Here is a 14,833-nt window from a genome sequence, read left to right on the forward strand (position 1 = left end):
GAAGTACAAGAGAGAAAGTAAGTTGGAAACTCAGGGGAGGAAGAAATTCGTTTTTTTTTTTTCCTGGAAGGGTTGGAAGGCTGCCCACTCAAGTCAGGAACTGACTGGGGTCTGGAAGGATGTGCAGAATTTTTCCAGAGGTTGAGAGACACTTCTGAGGAATATGTGCACAAGCATGGAAATCTGGAAAGAAAGAGTTGGCTGCACATAGCAGAGTGCTTGGGGTCTCTATTAGGAAATGCGGCTGGAGAGGGGACCTGGGACACGTGGGGCTCCCCCACGTGGAGCCCTGTGGGTACATTATGCCAAAGCAAGAAAACGGGTACACTGTCTTCATGCTCATCTTTCCTCAAATGCTCTCACCAGTTCCACGTTACATTTGTGCCTTCTGTTCCCTCCCTCCTCACTGCTTCCCCCAGAATTAGTTTAAATCTCAGCCCTCCCCCTTCCCCCTAGCCTCCACCTCCACCCCCACCCACTCCTAGAACTCTTAATTGTAGCAAGAACATACAAAGAGAACACACCAGGAGAGTGAGAAATGCTTTTGTTCTCAGAATTTCATCTGGAATTCAAGGAGCCTGTACCATTTCTTAGCAGGAGCTATTTCATTCCATGTTTTGAGAGATCTTGAAAAGGAAATCAAATTTCAGTACAAAGAAAACTAAGTACCATTTTGGTACAAGGAAACTAAATGCCAGGGGATGGCAGAGTGCGTCTCTGAGGAGAAGGCAGCTGGGCTTTTGCTAAAGACTCTCAGTTGGTGGAAACAGTCTAGGAAACCAGAGTACCAGTTCCTGGACTGAACAGCGTGCCTCCATGTCTTAACTCTCCCATCTGTAAAATGATAAGTAAGAAAATATGTACTTCCAGAGGCAGAACAGAGCTAGAACTAACTGAATCTCACTTCTTTTAGAAAGGAGGAAATGAACTCCAAAGAGGGGAAATAACTTGTCAAGGTCCTGTAGAGAACCAGCATCTCTATTCATTGCTTGGTTATTCATTCACTTATTCATCCATTCATTCCCTTCAGCTAATATGTTTTGGTGACTCTGGTGTGTCAGGCACTGCACTAGATGCTGGGACTATGTTGGAAGATAAAATAGTCATGATCCCTGCCTTATTGGGGAAAACTAATTTAAACAAATAATTTTTTTTAAAATCAGGATAATTAAAGACAGAGATAAGCTATGATGAAAATAAGCACGGTACTAAGAAAGATATTAAAGAGGTAGGATGTATTCTTAACAGAAAGCCTCTCTGAAGAGAGAATACTAAAGGTGAGACCAGAAGAATGAGGTCCAACCATGTAAAGAGGATTGGAAGAGCCTTCTAGGGGAGATTTTAGCATGTGCAAAGGCCCCAAGTCAGGAAAGTCTGGACTGTCCTGACAGGTAAAAATAAAAACCAGTGTGAAGCCAAAGCTGAAGGGGGCGTGGCTTGGGAGCAGATGCAGGAAAGAATGGCAGGAGGGGGCAGAGCTTAGCCTTACATTGTAAAGTGCCTTTACTGGTAGCCTGGTGACTGCTCTTCACATCCCTGTTGGAAAAGTAAGGCAACTACATGTTCATAGCAAAACTATTGGCTGTGCATTTGTTATTAAAAGTCATATTCTCAGCATGCTTTACTAAGACCATGGATTAGAAAACAGAAAAACAGACACACAAACAAAAAATGATGATTCAGCTTTTGTTCTGTAACCACCTGTGCATTTGGTTGGTGTTCAGCCTTGAAAATCAGCCAAGGGCAAAGGTCAGGAATGAATTCAGATATCAGAGGAGAGAGAATTTGGTTTCTGTCAGTGCCATTTGGTTCTGAGATCCAGAACTTCTTGGTTTCCACACCTTATTTTATCCTTCATTTTTGTCCTCTCACCTTTTCAGCAGACACATCGTAGCTGGAAAATTAATTCTACTGATTTATGGCACCCTCAGGCTGTCAGCTGCAGATCTAGGTAAAACTTTGCATTGATTGACAAGTGCCAATCAAGTTGATGGGTCTACCATGCACTGTAGTCTTCCTGCTTGGCTTAGGAAAATCCATTTATATGTCAGATTTTCGTAAGGGAAGAACAGCAAATAAGAAACAATTTTTTTTCCTCCCACCCTCCCAGTGAACAGGATTAAGATAGCCAAGTAAGACTGGCTTCATTTCATGATTTACCTGGTACTTATTGCAGTGATGGTTCATTCGTGAACCAGCGAAAGGAGCTTTATGATGGGTGGAGAAGGGCTGGGGGCTGGAGGCTGGGCCAGAAACAGAGGAAGCTATGGACTGATCTCTCCCACCACTCTCTTCCTTTTGGCTAGTGTCTTTGTGTTTATTCATTCTGCTGTCTCTGGTTAGTGTGCTAGTTCCCAAAGGCTGCACAGAAGACAGAGCTATGTAGATGTAGTCCCTACCTGAGCTTTTCAGAGAACCACACCTCCTATACCCAAATTAGGCTGAGTGAGCACTCACCCCAACCCTGGACTGCAGCCTTCCTCTCAGCCCTGGAACCCAACCTAACAATGAGCCTGACCTCAGTCTCAAAGCCAAGTCCTGATCTCGTCCAAACACAGCTCCTGACCCCAACCCCAGACTGAGCCCCTGACCCAGCACTCCTGACTAAGGCCTCACATGTGGCTCAGCCTTGGCCTTAAAGGGTCTAGCGACAATGTTGTGAGTCCCCTGATAACAGAGCCACTTTTTAAATAACCTCTGAAGGCGCCTGCCCCCTCAGTGTCGGGGTCTCCCCTACCACCATGGCAGAGGAGCCTTTAGCTCTAAGGCAGTGTTCCAGGGTCCTCTAGGATGAGGCCGGCCAGTGCACAGGAGAGGAAGCATCCCGTCTACTCGCCATATTGCTCTTGTGTGTCGAGACTTCAGTTGGAGTCTGTCTGTGAACTTCCAGGTCCCGCTGGCTCTTGCACAGATGCCAGCAAGCAGTGGCCTTCAGTCAAATTGAGACATCATCAATTGACTTTTGACTTTCTTAGGGTTCCTTCCCTCTGCCCTCCCCAGAGTGTGAAGAACCAATAACCAGAGTCACCGCAGAAAAACCACAGGATGTGAAAACGAAGACAGGGCCACACTTGTCTCCAGCATTCCCCAGATGCATGATCCTTGGTTCCTTGGTTCCTTTTTTACACATGGGCTCAAGGGTCATCATTCCTGACTTACCTACTTTACCGGTATTCACAAGAGAAAATGGATGTGAGAGTTTTGAAAACCATATACTTAAACTACAAATTATTACTACCTCTCCCAAAGTGCCAGCATTTGATCCTACCTGCTATCCAATAGCAAAATAGCATAGCGTACGAGTTGCAAACTACAGCCCACAGGCCAAGTCCCACCCCAATTCTATGAAGAAGGTCTTATACTATAATTCAAGTTTTCGCACTCATTTGTTTACATATTATCTTTGGCTGCTTTTGCGCTCAAAAGCAACACTGACGAGTTGTGACAGAGACTACATGGCCCACAAGGCCCAAGGTATTTACTATTTGGCCTTTTGCAGGAAGTTTACAGATACCTGGAAATGGCTCTGAAGTTAGAATGTCTATGTTTCTATTCTGAATCTTTTACTTAATGCCTATGTGACCTTGGTCGTACTGATCAGCCTCAGTTTTCTCTCTATAAAATGGGGGTAAAAACTGTATCCACACTCCATACTATTAAATTAGTAGTACTTGGCACAAGACCAGGCACATGAAGTGCTCAGTGTTGGCTGGCATCACTATCCAGGGAATGAACACTCAGGTTTGGGCTGACAGACTTTCAGGGGATGGGGTCCAACAGCTCAGGGCATAGACCATGGAGTAAGACAGACCTGGAGTCTTATCCCAGCTCTGTCACTTACCACATGAATGCCTTGTGGAAGATTAATTAATCCCCCTGAACTTCAGCTTCCTCTTGCATGAAATAGAAAAAAAAAATCTGGTCATTGAAAGGAGCAAATGATAAAATGCACATGAAGTGCCTGGACCCAGATCTTCAAATGGTGATATAACTACAATAATACATAATAATAATAATAGTATTTTGCCAAATAGTGCCAACCACCCAAAATAGATAGGCAGTAGGAAGCCTCCAGCATGTTGACATCATGTGAGGTAGGAGGCTAATGATACCCTGGACACCAGGTTTTGCTATATCCCAAGCACCTGTAAATTAAATAGACTCTAAAGTGGAGCTGGTCAGACAACTATCAGAAGTCTTCTTTCCCAGCCAATGGGCCCTGAAGACCAGGTACCCTTTCAGTACTGACAATCTATCATCCTACAGTTGTTCCTGGGTTAAGTGATAGGCCAAGGAGGAGAGCACACGCATGTAAACACGTGTGTCATTATAGGAAATATCTCCAAAAGATTGTCTTTCCATAATGCCACATCAGCACATAGTGATATGCAGTTTGCTACGCAGGGTGAAAATGCCCTTGTTTTAATCCATTCAACATCTGAAGGGTTAAGCTATGCAGTGGGATTTACACATTTTGTCTCGGGAGCACTGGCTAAGGACACTGGGTGCTGTAAGGTTGGCTGGGGCTCAGACATCAGCCTGAGCGCACAGCTCTCACACTCTGTCGGTCTAAGGTAACAGGAAGTGACAGAGTTGAAGCACAGTAGCAGGGTGGGGGTATTGTTATACCCCCAAACTCATGGATGCTCGGTGGTCAGCCTAACTTAAAAGACTGTGAAACAAGTAACATCACCTAGCATTTATGTCTATTTCCCACCCAGCTCTGTATGGGGTTCTAAACATTGTACCTACCAAGACAAAATGATAGAATTGGACGGTTTCTAACTTCAAGGAAGCTTACAAACCTCAATTGCAGGTGAAAAGATATAAATACACAAAAAAGTCACTTGATGATATAAGTAAAAAATAGTAAGTCCATCCAATTCACTGGAATTGCATTGGAAGAAAAGCAGTGGAAACAAGGGGAGGTCAATTGTCAAGAAGAGTATCGACTGATTAATATTAGCTGAATGATTTACCAGTACCAAAGTTATTGTGCAGTCATTGCACGATGCCCTCTAGGGATTGTAAAGAATAACATAAGTTTCTTGAGGGCAGAAGTATCATCTGTCTTATCCACCACTCTCTGCCACTGGGTCTAACCCATAGCAGGCAGGCAACAATGACCGAATTATAAATAGATCCTAACTTAAATTGTTTTGATGTATGTGACATTTATGGAGCTTCCAACACAGTCTTGGACTTTGACTTGTATAATAAAATACTAGCAAAAAGAAATGTAGTAGCCATCTGTTAGTTTGATATGCTCAGTATCCATCCCTCCCTATTCATAGCACTGTTATGTTATGTTATGTTATGTTATGTTATGTTATGTTATGTTATTTGGCTGCTATCTTAGTAGTAAACAGTTATCTAATCTTAGGAAGATACTTGCTCCACCTTCCCTTGACCAAGGGGTGAGCCATGCCCCCGAGCAAGGCCAGTCTGCAGCTGTATGGAGCAGTTATCACAAATTGGCTGGAGCAATGGTGACCCTCTGAAGAGTCTGTCTGTGAAATCCCAGCACATAGAGCTGCCATAATCCCTGTCTTCTCTAAGGTCCATTTTTTTAAAAAACTGGAGGTCCCTCTTATCTTTCTAACAAACTTCTTTCTGTCTTAAGTTAGCCCCTTTGATTTCTGTTCCTGAAGCCAAAGAACTAAAATTAACGAAGCATGAGAGCTAGATAAAAATTGATGAGCCACAAATTTCTGTGGGCATCTAAAAGAACAGAGACTGTCAGACTACAATTGGTGATGGGGAGGGATAAGAGCTTCCTGGAGGAGGTGGCATTTGAACTGAACCTTGAAAGACTGGAAAGGATTTGAAGAAGAAGATGCAGGAGATCTGTGCAGGCTGAAGCAAGAGCGTGAGTCAAAGCCCAGAGCCTAGAGCAAGCTTAGAAACATCTGAGGAACAGCAGCATCTACCTAGAACCCAGTGAACTCGCTGATTGTCCCATGTTGGTAGTCCCATTGCAGGTAAGTCAGATGTTTCCTTCCCCATTTTCCAACTTAGTTGGTTAGAAACCTTCCCCTCCACTCTGTCTTCCCTCCACTGACTTGAGCCACCAGATATCAGAGCCAAAAGGTCCAGTAAGATCAGCTCATACTGACTTCTTAGACCAAGATGATGTTCTAGAGCTCTAAGTAAACCCAAGATACACATGGATGCCTTACATACTCAGAGCGGTATACGTTTTTCTCCACCTCCACTGTTACTGCTTTTCTTCTTTCTTCTACTATGTCCATACTGGCCTTCCTGTTTCTCAAGCTCATCGATCTTTTCCTATACCTAGTTAAGAGCCTTTGTACTTTGTTTTTTCTGCCTGAAACTGTTTCCCTGACCCTTTGCCTGGCCAGCTGCTTCTTATGGTTCATTTCTCACCTCAAATGTTAGTGCCACAGAGGCGGTCTCCCTGACCACCTTGTCTAAAGTAGCCCTGCCCGTCTCTCTCACATCATCCTGTTGTTTTCTCATAACAGAGTATCCAAGATGATTTTTAGTTTGTCTATTATCTCTCTTCTACCTCTCAAACCTAAGCTCCAAGATAGCAGAGACTTATTTGTCTTGTTATCCAGTGTTAGCACCTGGTACCACCTGCTGCCCAGCACATACCCCGTACTCAGTTAACATGTGTCAGATGGATGGATGAGTAGGTAGGTAGAAGATGGGGAGAAGAAAAAGAAAATTCCCATCTGTAGAACTACACATCCCCAATGAGTATAAAAGTTTTATTAGAGGTAGTTCACACATACACACAAAATTAAAGTTTGAAAAACATTAATTTGGTATAAACTCCACTGTCCAGATGGGGGAAATGCAGCCCAGAAGGCCCCAGATTTGCTTCTTTGAATTCACTTTTCCAGAACCGTGCCAGGCACTTGAAGATGTCTGCAGTAGAACTTACAATCTATCGGTCTGTTTGCCTTCCCCCTGCCCCTGGTTTCATGTGTCAGCCCAAAGGTGAGTCTAATTCCAGGACTGGTGAGCCCGGCCTTAATCTGACTCTCAGACTCATATGCAATGTCACATCTTGTTGGCTTTCGGTGCCTGGCAATCGTGTTTCACAGTAAGTAAACAAAGCCGAGCAGGAGAGGATGGCTCCTCTACTGTGTCTCCCTTTGCTGCTGTGTCCCAGCTGGGTCTAGGCCAGGGTGAAGAAAGGCCCAGGAAAGCTGAGATGAATCCAAAGCCAAAGTGAAATGCAACATTGACACGTGACACACTGGTTTAATTGCTCCCGCCCTACCCACATCCCCTCCTCCAGCCATGGTGGCCTTTCTGGAGTTTCTCTACGGCCCCCTCACCTCGCCCCTCACTGCCTTTGTCCTTCTACCTGATGTGGACACAAGGTGCTTGGCATCGTGTCTGGCTGTGGTGAGTGCTCGGTAAACACTGGCTGTAATGATGCTGAAGATCATTTATTCTATGGTTAACCCCTTATTACCCTCTCAAAACACCCTTCTTCCCCTTGATGCACAACTTCCTGAACCTGTGTCAGTTCTGCGCAGGTAGGAAACACATCTGTCGCGTGTCACCACCCTACCCCAGTTTTGTGGCAATGCTAGTTTCTGGGGCTCAAGTAACGTTCTTTGAATTTAACAAATTACTGATAAGATTTTATCTAGTAAATGGCAGGGAAGCCCTGGACAGGTGTCAGAATTCTAAATAATCATGATACTGTTTAGAGAGGATGGGGACAATTTACATCTGTTAGGATAATTCACTGCATATCAGTATTAGATATTGGATGCAAGAGAGTGTCATGGGATGAAGGGGCACGTTTATTGTCCTCTGAGTGACAGCAATAAAGCAATTTGAGGTCACAAGATTAGAGTCAGATCCAGAAGGTCATTCTCACCAATAAGGATAAAATTATTCAAGGAAGGGTATAAGGGCCTAAAACTAAAAATGGATCTGCCTTTTGACCCAGCAATTCCACTGCTAGGATTATATCCTAAGAACCCCAAATCACCAATCCAAAAGAACCTATGCACCCAATGTTCACAGCAGCATAATTAACAATAGCCAAGTACTGGAAGCAACCTAGGTGCCCATCAGTAAATGAATGGATCAAAAAACTATGGTACATTTACACAATGGAATTCTATGCAGCAGAAAGAAAGGAGGAGCTCCTACCCTTTGTGACAGCATGGATGGAACTGGAAAGCATTACACTAAGTGAAATAAGCCAGGCACTAAAAGACAAATACCATATGATCTCACCTTTAACAGGAACCTAGTCAACAAAACAACAAACAAGCAAAATATAACCAAAGACACTGAAATTGAGAACAGGCTGACAGAGACCAGAGGGGAGAGGGGAGGGAATTTCAGGGGAAAGGGTGAAGGGTTTGTAGGAACAATTATAAAGAACACAATTATAAAGGGGAAAAGGCAGAGAACTGCACCTGAACATCAATAAAATTAAAAATAAATAAATAAGTAATCAACCTGCCTGTATGTTTAAAAAAATAAAAATAAACAAAATAAAATAAAAGTCCTCCTAACCACCCCCACACTTCCTATCTCTCTCCCCCAAATGAAGCTGTCCTATCAATCACCTCGTTATCCACTATTTACAGCAAGGTTGCCACATACCCAGGGACTGATCCGGGAGCCACAGTGAAATGTCTGCGTGCAGAGTGTGAGGCCTTAAATGAAGAGATAATAAAAAGGGAGTTGCTAACACCAGGACTTCCCTCCCTGGGAGAGAGCTGTCAAGGAGATTTATTGAAACTAAGTGGGTGCTGCCTTAACTAGGAGTGACCATCAAAGAGGTCTGGGCGAACCAGGGAGGAGATCGGACAGCCCACACCTTGCAGTGTGTGGGTTTTCCTGCCCTCAGCAGCCCCTGCCCTCCTGCCTCCCTGAGAGGGAATTCCTGGCCTCGTTTTTGACTTGCTCTGATTTTTTGGACACATTCTGCCACAGAATCTCTTGGAGGCAGGGACTTCGGCATCTGACACTCTGGCAGGTTTCCCTGAATGTGCCGTGTCTTTTCTCTCTCTGCTAGTCTTTGCTGGCACTGCTTCTTCTACCTGAAACACCCTTTATGCAAGGGAACTGCCCCATACCCCCTTCCGTCTGCTGGTTCATGCCTATCTTTTGGTGTTAAAGCTGGCATACCCTCTTGGAAGCCTTCTTTGAGCTTCCCGAAGGTTGAAGTCCAGTGTCCCTGCCTGAGCCCTGACCTCATCCCTACCACAGCACTTACACTGAAGTGTGACTGCCTGACCAGTTGTCTGTCCCTCCCACTGTCAAGGTACAGTCCTGGAGAGCGTGGCCTGCCTGGTTTGCCGTTGTACCTTTAATGCCTAAGGAGGAGTAGATGTTAGATGTCACGGGGCAGATGGATGGGTGGACAGATGGACGGCCCAACAGAAGAACAGATGTGGTACATGTGTCTTCATGGTCCCCAGTGGAGACATCAAGCACACCACTCAGTTTTGTTGTTTCAATATCCACAGGCCCTAGTGCAGTAATGCTTCTTTATCTGGCATTATTAGGGGAAGGCAGTGTGCTATCAATACATGAGAGGATTTTCTAGAAACCAAAGCCAACCATGTGCCAAGACTGCGTCCTCCCAACCCTGTGGAGGGAGGGAGGAGTGGTGTCTCAGGGGGTGAGAGGCTCAGGCCCTGCGGTCAGACTGCTGGAGTTCAGCTCTTGGCATTGCCTGGCTCTGGTCCTGGGCCTCACTTTCCCGGTTTGTAACCTACCTTCAGGGCAAAGGGAGTTAATGCAAGGACATGTTCTTGGCACAGTGTCTGCCACTTTGTTAGTGCCCAGATGTCAGCTCTTAATTATTACTCTGAGAGGCATGCTCTGCAGCGCTGTGGTCTTAACTGGAAGGAGCCGCACACAGGCCGGTCTGCTCTGACTCCACATCAGTGTGCGAGTCTGCGACGAGCCCAGTGCACAGCCAATTCGGATGCCTTTGAACGGTCCCATTTCTTCTCTCCTGCTTGTTGTATCGAACAATACAGTCTCCACCTCTAGCCCCCTTTCTGATTTGCCGCCTCTCATCTACTCTCTACTAGGTAACTAAATCACACAGTGGGTTAAAAAGTATATCTTCAATAAAACTCCAGACTCTGGATGCACTTACATTTAGTGCTAGCATTTTGTTACAGTCAGATCCAAGAACTCACAGTCTTTATCTGCTTTCTGGGTTTGAAAATGCTCACTGGAGGTTGCTCAAAGTTTGAACAGCAAATAACTAAATTGTTGTCAGTCAGTAAACATGTTTCAATTGATTAGACTAGAGTCTAGAATGTTGGATCCTGAAGAGATGTTAAGTATTATGCAGTTCAAACCATCTTTTCCTAGATGGGAAAACTGAGGCCCAGGGAGAGCGTGGGATTTGCTCAAGGTCACAGAAGTACTGTGTTGTGATAAAACCAGAAAGAGGATCCTCCCAGCCTGTGGCATCATATTTAGTACTTTTTCTACAAGATCATGCCATCTCTTCAGATTGAATGTTTATTGTGACAGATTCAAAGAAATGCCTTACAACTACCAATTATATTTTTCAACATGTAATTAATGACTGTACTCTCCCATAGGCCTTAGACCTACAGAATCAGTATCTCTCTCTGTCTCCCTGTCTGTCTCTGTCTCTCTCTCTCTGCTCAGCCTTAGCTGAAATGAGGAGCCAGCGTGAAGGCCAGATGCTCGGCGGTTCTGGGAGCCAGAGTGTACTGGAGTAGATCCAGGCCAGGCTACCTACCTCCCAGCCATGCTGTTAGGAAGCAGTGGGTAAATGTACCCGTTTAGCCTTAAAAGGAGGGTAAAGAACTCATTTAAGGGAAGAGAGATTTGTAAAAAGGAAAAATAGGGAGATCATTGGAGAGGAGAATATCCTGGCCTCTTGTGTGCTAAAGATTTGATCACGTCTACTTGCTCCCATGTCTTCCACCCCAATGCATCCTTTCCTCCTCTACCTCTGAAGTTCTAGCAAGAGGCACCAGCCATGAGGCCTCCAGAGCCCCACCTAAAGGTGTGAGACGACGTAGATGGCACAAAGGACTAGATCCAGAACATAAGATTTATATCCCACAGGATGATATTTCACTGCTGCAAGGGGAGAAGAGATCCAAAAATACCGAAGGGAGTATATGATAACATTTTAGAGGGTTTATGCGCTCCCTATATTCATTCACCCAGTAAGATGGATTGTGCTTTTTGACAAATCTATATTTAACACAGGCAGAATAATATACAGTGTGTGCTTCCTGGTAGAGAAATCCATATATATGGAAATCTTGATTCTGGCAATTGTATTAGACATTGAATGAACATGCCTGTTGTCTGCTGTACGCAGACAGAGTGTCCTTATTGGGTGAAAGAGAAAATAGCATGAGTGGTGAAGGATAAACAGCTCCTTCGGAGGAGCAGGAAGTCCATGGCGGCCCCGCAGCCACCTCGGTTGGCCCAGCTTCTCCTCATTTGCCCCTGTGAGCCCTGTGGAGCCTCTCCTCCAGACCCAGCACCCATCCATCCAACAAATACTTATTCCTCACCAACCCTGCCCCAAGCGCTATCCTGGCTTTGGGGTACCAACGAGACTCCTGTTTTCAGGAAGTTAACATTGAGCCAAGCCACCACAGGTATATGCAAGCAAAGAAAACAACTGTAAATGATAATTAAAATATGAGAAATAAGACAGGGTGATGTGATAGTTATTGGGGGGGTAGGTGAGGGTAGAGTCACCATTTAGGAGAGGTGGTAAGGGAAAGCCTATTCCAGGAGGTGAGATTTGTGAACTTTCATCTTGTATCATACATTAAAATGAAGTTTAGCAGCAGAATGATGCAAAACCTCAGAGGAGAAAGAGGGTGGGGGGAGGGCAAAGTGGGAAAAGGGGGTCAAATATGTGTAATGGAAGGAAACTAGACTCCAGGTGAGGAGCACACAATGCAGTACACAGATGTCAAATTATGTTGGACACGTGAAGAGTATATAATGTTGTTAACCAATGTTACCCCAATAAATTTAATTTTAAAAAAGAAAAAGACAGAAGAGCCACATATTTGGTTAAAAAATGAGTTTGCAATATTAGTTTCCTGGGAAGGGCCTAACTGAACATAGACATCGCAGAACCAGCTCTTCAGCTTTCCCAGCAACCCAAGGCTGAGTGTCTCATCTCAGGACTGATGGTAGCGTTTGTCTGTCAGTGAGCCCTGCCTTCCACGTTTGCTTATTCCTCATGGCTCTCAACTCCGGCTTCAGCTCCACATTCTCTTAGTGTGTATCATTTGTCTCACACTTGGAGTTTGTCTTATTTTCTAGTGAGCTTATTAATTATAAAAATTGTTTATTTTAATAAAGTCAACTTCTATTTGCAAAAAAAAAAAGTGTAGTAGTCAACTGACCTGGAATTTGGCTTTATGACCTCTTTTTCTGGATCATATTCTAACTAGCAGTGTAACCAACACAAACCAGAATTGGTAACCGCACTGGGATCTTACAAAATGTCTCCTGTGGGGAGGTTCACACAGCTAAGCTATTACTATGGCTGATACACTAGGGGGCCTGAAAAATCAGCTAGTAGGATGTACACACACAAAATGAACATCAGCAGAAAAATATACACTAAAAGCTAAGGGTAGGCTGGGAAAATCAACACTTGTTTTTTTTTAAAACATGAATCAGCAGCAAGCTGGCACACCTCTTTCTTCCTGTAGCATCTTTTTATGCTTTGCTCAAAGTGATGGGTAGTGTTACAGAAAGATCACTGGATTGAGGTCAGGATATCTCCCCAACTCACGTACGTCCTAGCTGTGCTACCTTGGACACGTTCATTAAGTTTTTGGTCCCTGGTTTTCCCCTTTAAAAGATGGCCCAGTTGTAATTTTCCTACCTCAACAAGGTAGTTGTAGACATAAAGTGAGAGAACACATGAAAATACTTTGTACACATTTACAATTAATAACCATGACAGTATGTGCCATGGAACTGACACCTAATAAACACTGTATTAGACAGACAGGTGTCTGAGTTGGACAGATGAGTGGGTGAGTGGGATGCATAGATGGGTAGAACGGATGCACAATTGGATAGATCAGTAGGTTGAAAGGATGGATGGATAGATTGGTTGATTGGATGGGTGGATGGCTAGATGATGGATGAGTGGATGAATGCACTAGTGGATGGATTCATTTCAGAGCCACCTGACAGCTTGTTTGCAACATCTTCTATCCATTAATCCTTCTCTTCTCTTCCAGTCTGTTCCCAGTTCTCCAAAGGAGTCTATGCCATCTTTGGGTTTTATGAACGGAGGACCGTCAACATGCTGACCTCCTTCTGTGGGGCCCTCCACGTCTGCTTCATTACGCCGAGCTTTCCCGTTGACACATCCAACCAGTTTGTCCTTCAGCTGCGCCCCGAGCTGCAGGACGCGCTCATCAGTATTATCGACCATTACAAGTGGCAGAAATTTGTCTACATTTACGATGCTGACCGGGGTAAGCCAGGGACTAGGAAAGGGAGACTGTTGAAAGCTGGAGAGGCAACTACCAGCAGGAATTAAAAATGATGCCTTCTGCCTCCTTGAGAAGCATGGGGAAATAAAACAGAAATGCTTTATTTCTACAGGCTGATTTTTCCAGTGGCTAATCTCTAACTCATGAAAACTCATCCTTTCAGAGAGTAATCCTCTTAGAGCACCATGTGTGTGTGTGTGTGTGTGTGTGTGTGTGTGTGTCTACAGCTCACCAAGTTTCCATGGCTCCTGAGTCCAAGCTTCAAGTCCAAGGACCTCAGTCGAGTCATTTATGGCTCACGGCAAGGTTCTTAAGAGCATAAACACTGGGATCAGGCAGACCTGGATTGAGTTCTAGGTTCTCTCCAGCTGTTTGACTTTGGGCAAGCACTCTTTGTCTCGGTTCAACCTCTCATGTAATGGGAATAAAATCCTCTATGCCTTCATTTTTTCATCTCTACCATAAAGACCAAACTAATCTCTACCTCATAAAGTTGATGTGGGGACTGAATGAGATAATGACTGCCAAGTGCTTGTCAGTATCTAGAACAAACTAAACACCCACAGTCCTCTGTATATGTCAGCCACTATGACCACCATCACCATCATCATCACTATGCACCATCCCAAGCCTTTCTAGTTCTGCCTCCACCTACATTTTGAATTTTATGCCATATTCTCCTAAAGATTCCCAACCTGTTTTCTTCTCTGCTTCTTTACTCATGCTGTTCCCATTTTTTGGAATGCACTTCCGTTCTCAAATCTACATATGCAAATCCTTCCTCCCTTTCAGAGCCTGTTCAACCACCCCTTTCACTAGTCTTGTTCCTTAAATGAGAATTCTTTTCTTTTCCCTAATTCCTGTGGTGGTTGTATTGTACTGTCCTACCTTCCCCTTGTACACTCAACTTAGTAATTATTGGTATAAATAAATAAATGGATCATGCAAAATCTGGAAACTGAGGCAGAGGAATTTTTTTCCCCAAGCTAAAGGGAGGTTTTATAGGAGACTGCCTGTAGGGAATCTCCTATAAAGTGCAAATGTAGAGAGGCTTAGAAAACATTTGAGTAGAAGACTGGCTCATGAAATGGTTTTTCAAGACGAGTTCAGCAGGCATTATTCAGATGAGAAGGAGCCAAGAGGAGAGACCAGAAGCACTCTATTAGATTTTTCTTTCCTCTCCTTAGTTTGATGATTTTCCTTCTTTAGACAGCAGCCTTTGTGAGGATCACCTGGTCAAGGGCTTGGCAACATAATGAAACTTGAATTGTGGCAGTGGCAAAGCCGGGGAAAATGTAACTTTGATACAGAGGATCATCTCGGGTCAGCAGCAGTCCCCACAC

The 14,833-nt window shown here is 44.3% G+C and overlaps 1 protein-coding gene across 6 annotated transcripts in view; it reads left to right on the forward strand.

Annotated features, from left to right (window-relative positions):
• The window catches only part of GRIA1 (glutamate ionotropic receptor AMPA type subunit 1), a 277,525-nt gene that overhangs the window by 126,442 nt on the left and 136,250 nt on the right, over window positions 1–14,833 (forward strand). For all 6 annotated transcript variants that reach the window (XM_024576849.3, XM_024576848.3, XM_053926920.1 and 3 more), the window contains one exon: window positions 13,233–13,472. In XM_024576849.3, coding sequence (XP_024432617.1) covers window positions 13,233–13,472 — 240 coding nt within the window. The remainder of the gene's footprint in view (window positions 1–13,232; window positions 13,473–14,833) is intronic.

Source organism: Desmodus rotundus, chromosome 6 (genome assembly GCF_022682495.2).
Source record: "Desmodus rotundus isolate HL8 chromosome 6, HLdesRot8A.1, whole genome shotgun sequence".
NCBI lineage: Eukaryota > Metazoa > Chordata > Mammalia > Chiroptera > Phyllostomidae > Desmodus > Desmodus rotundus.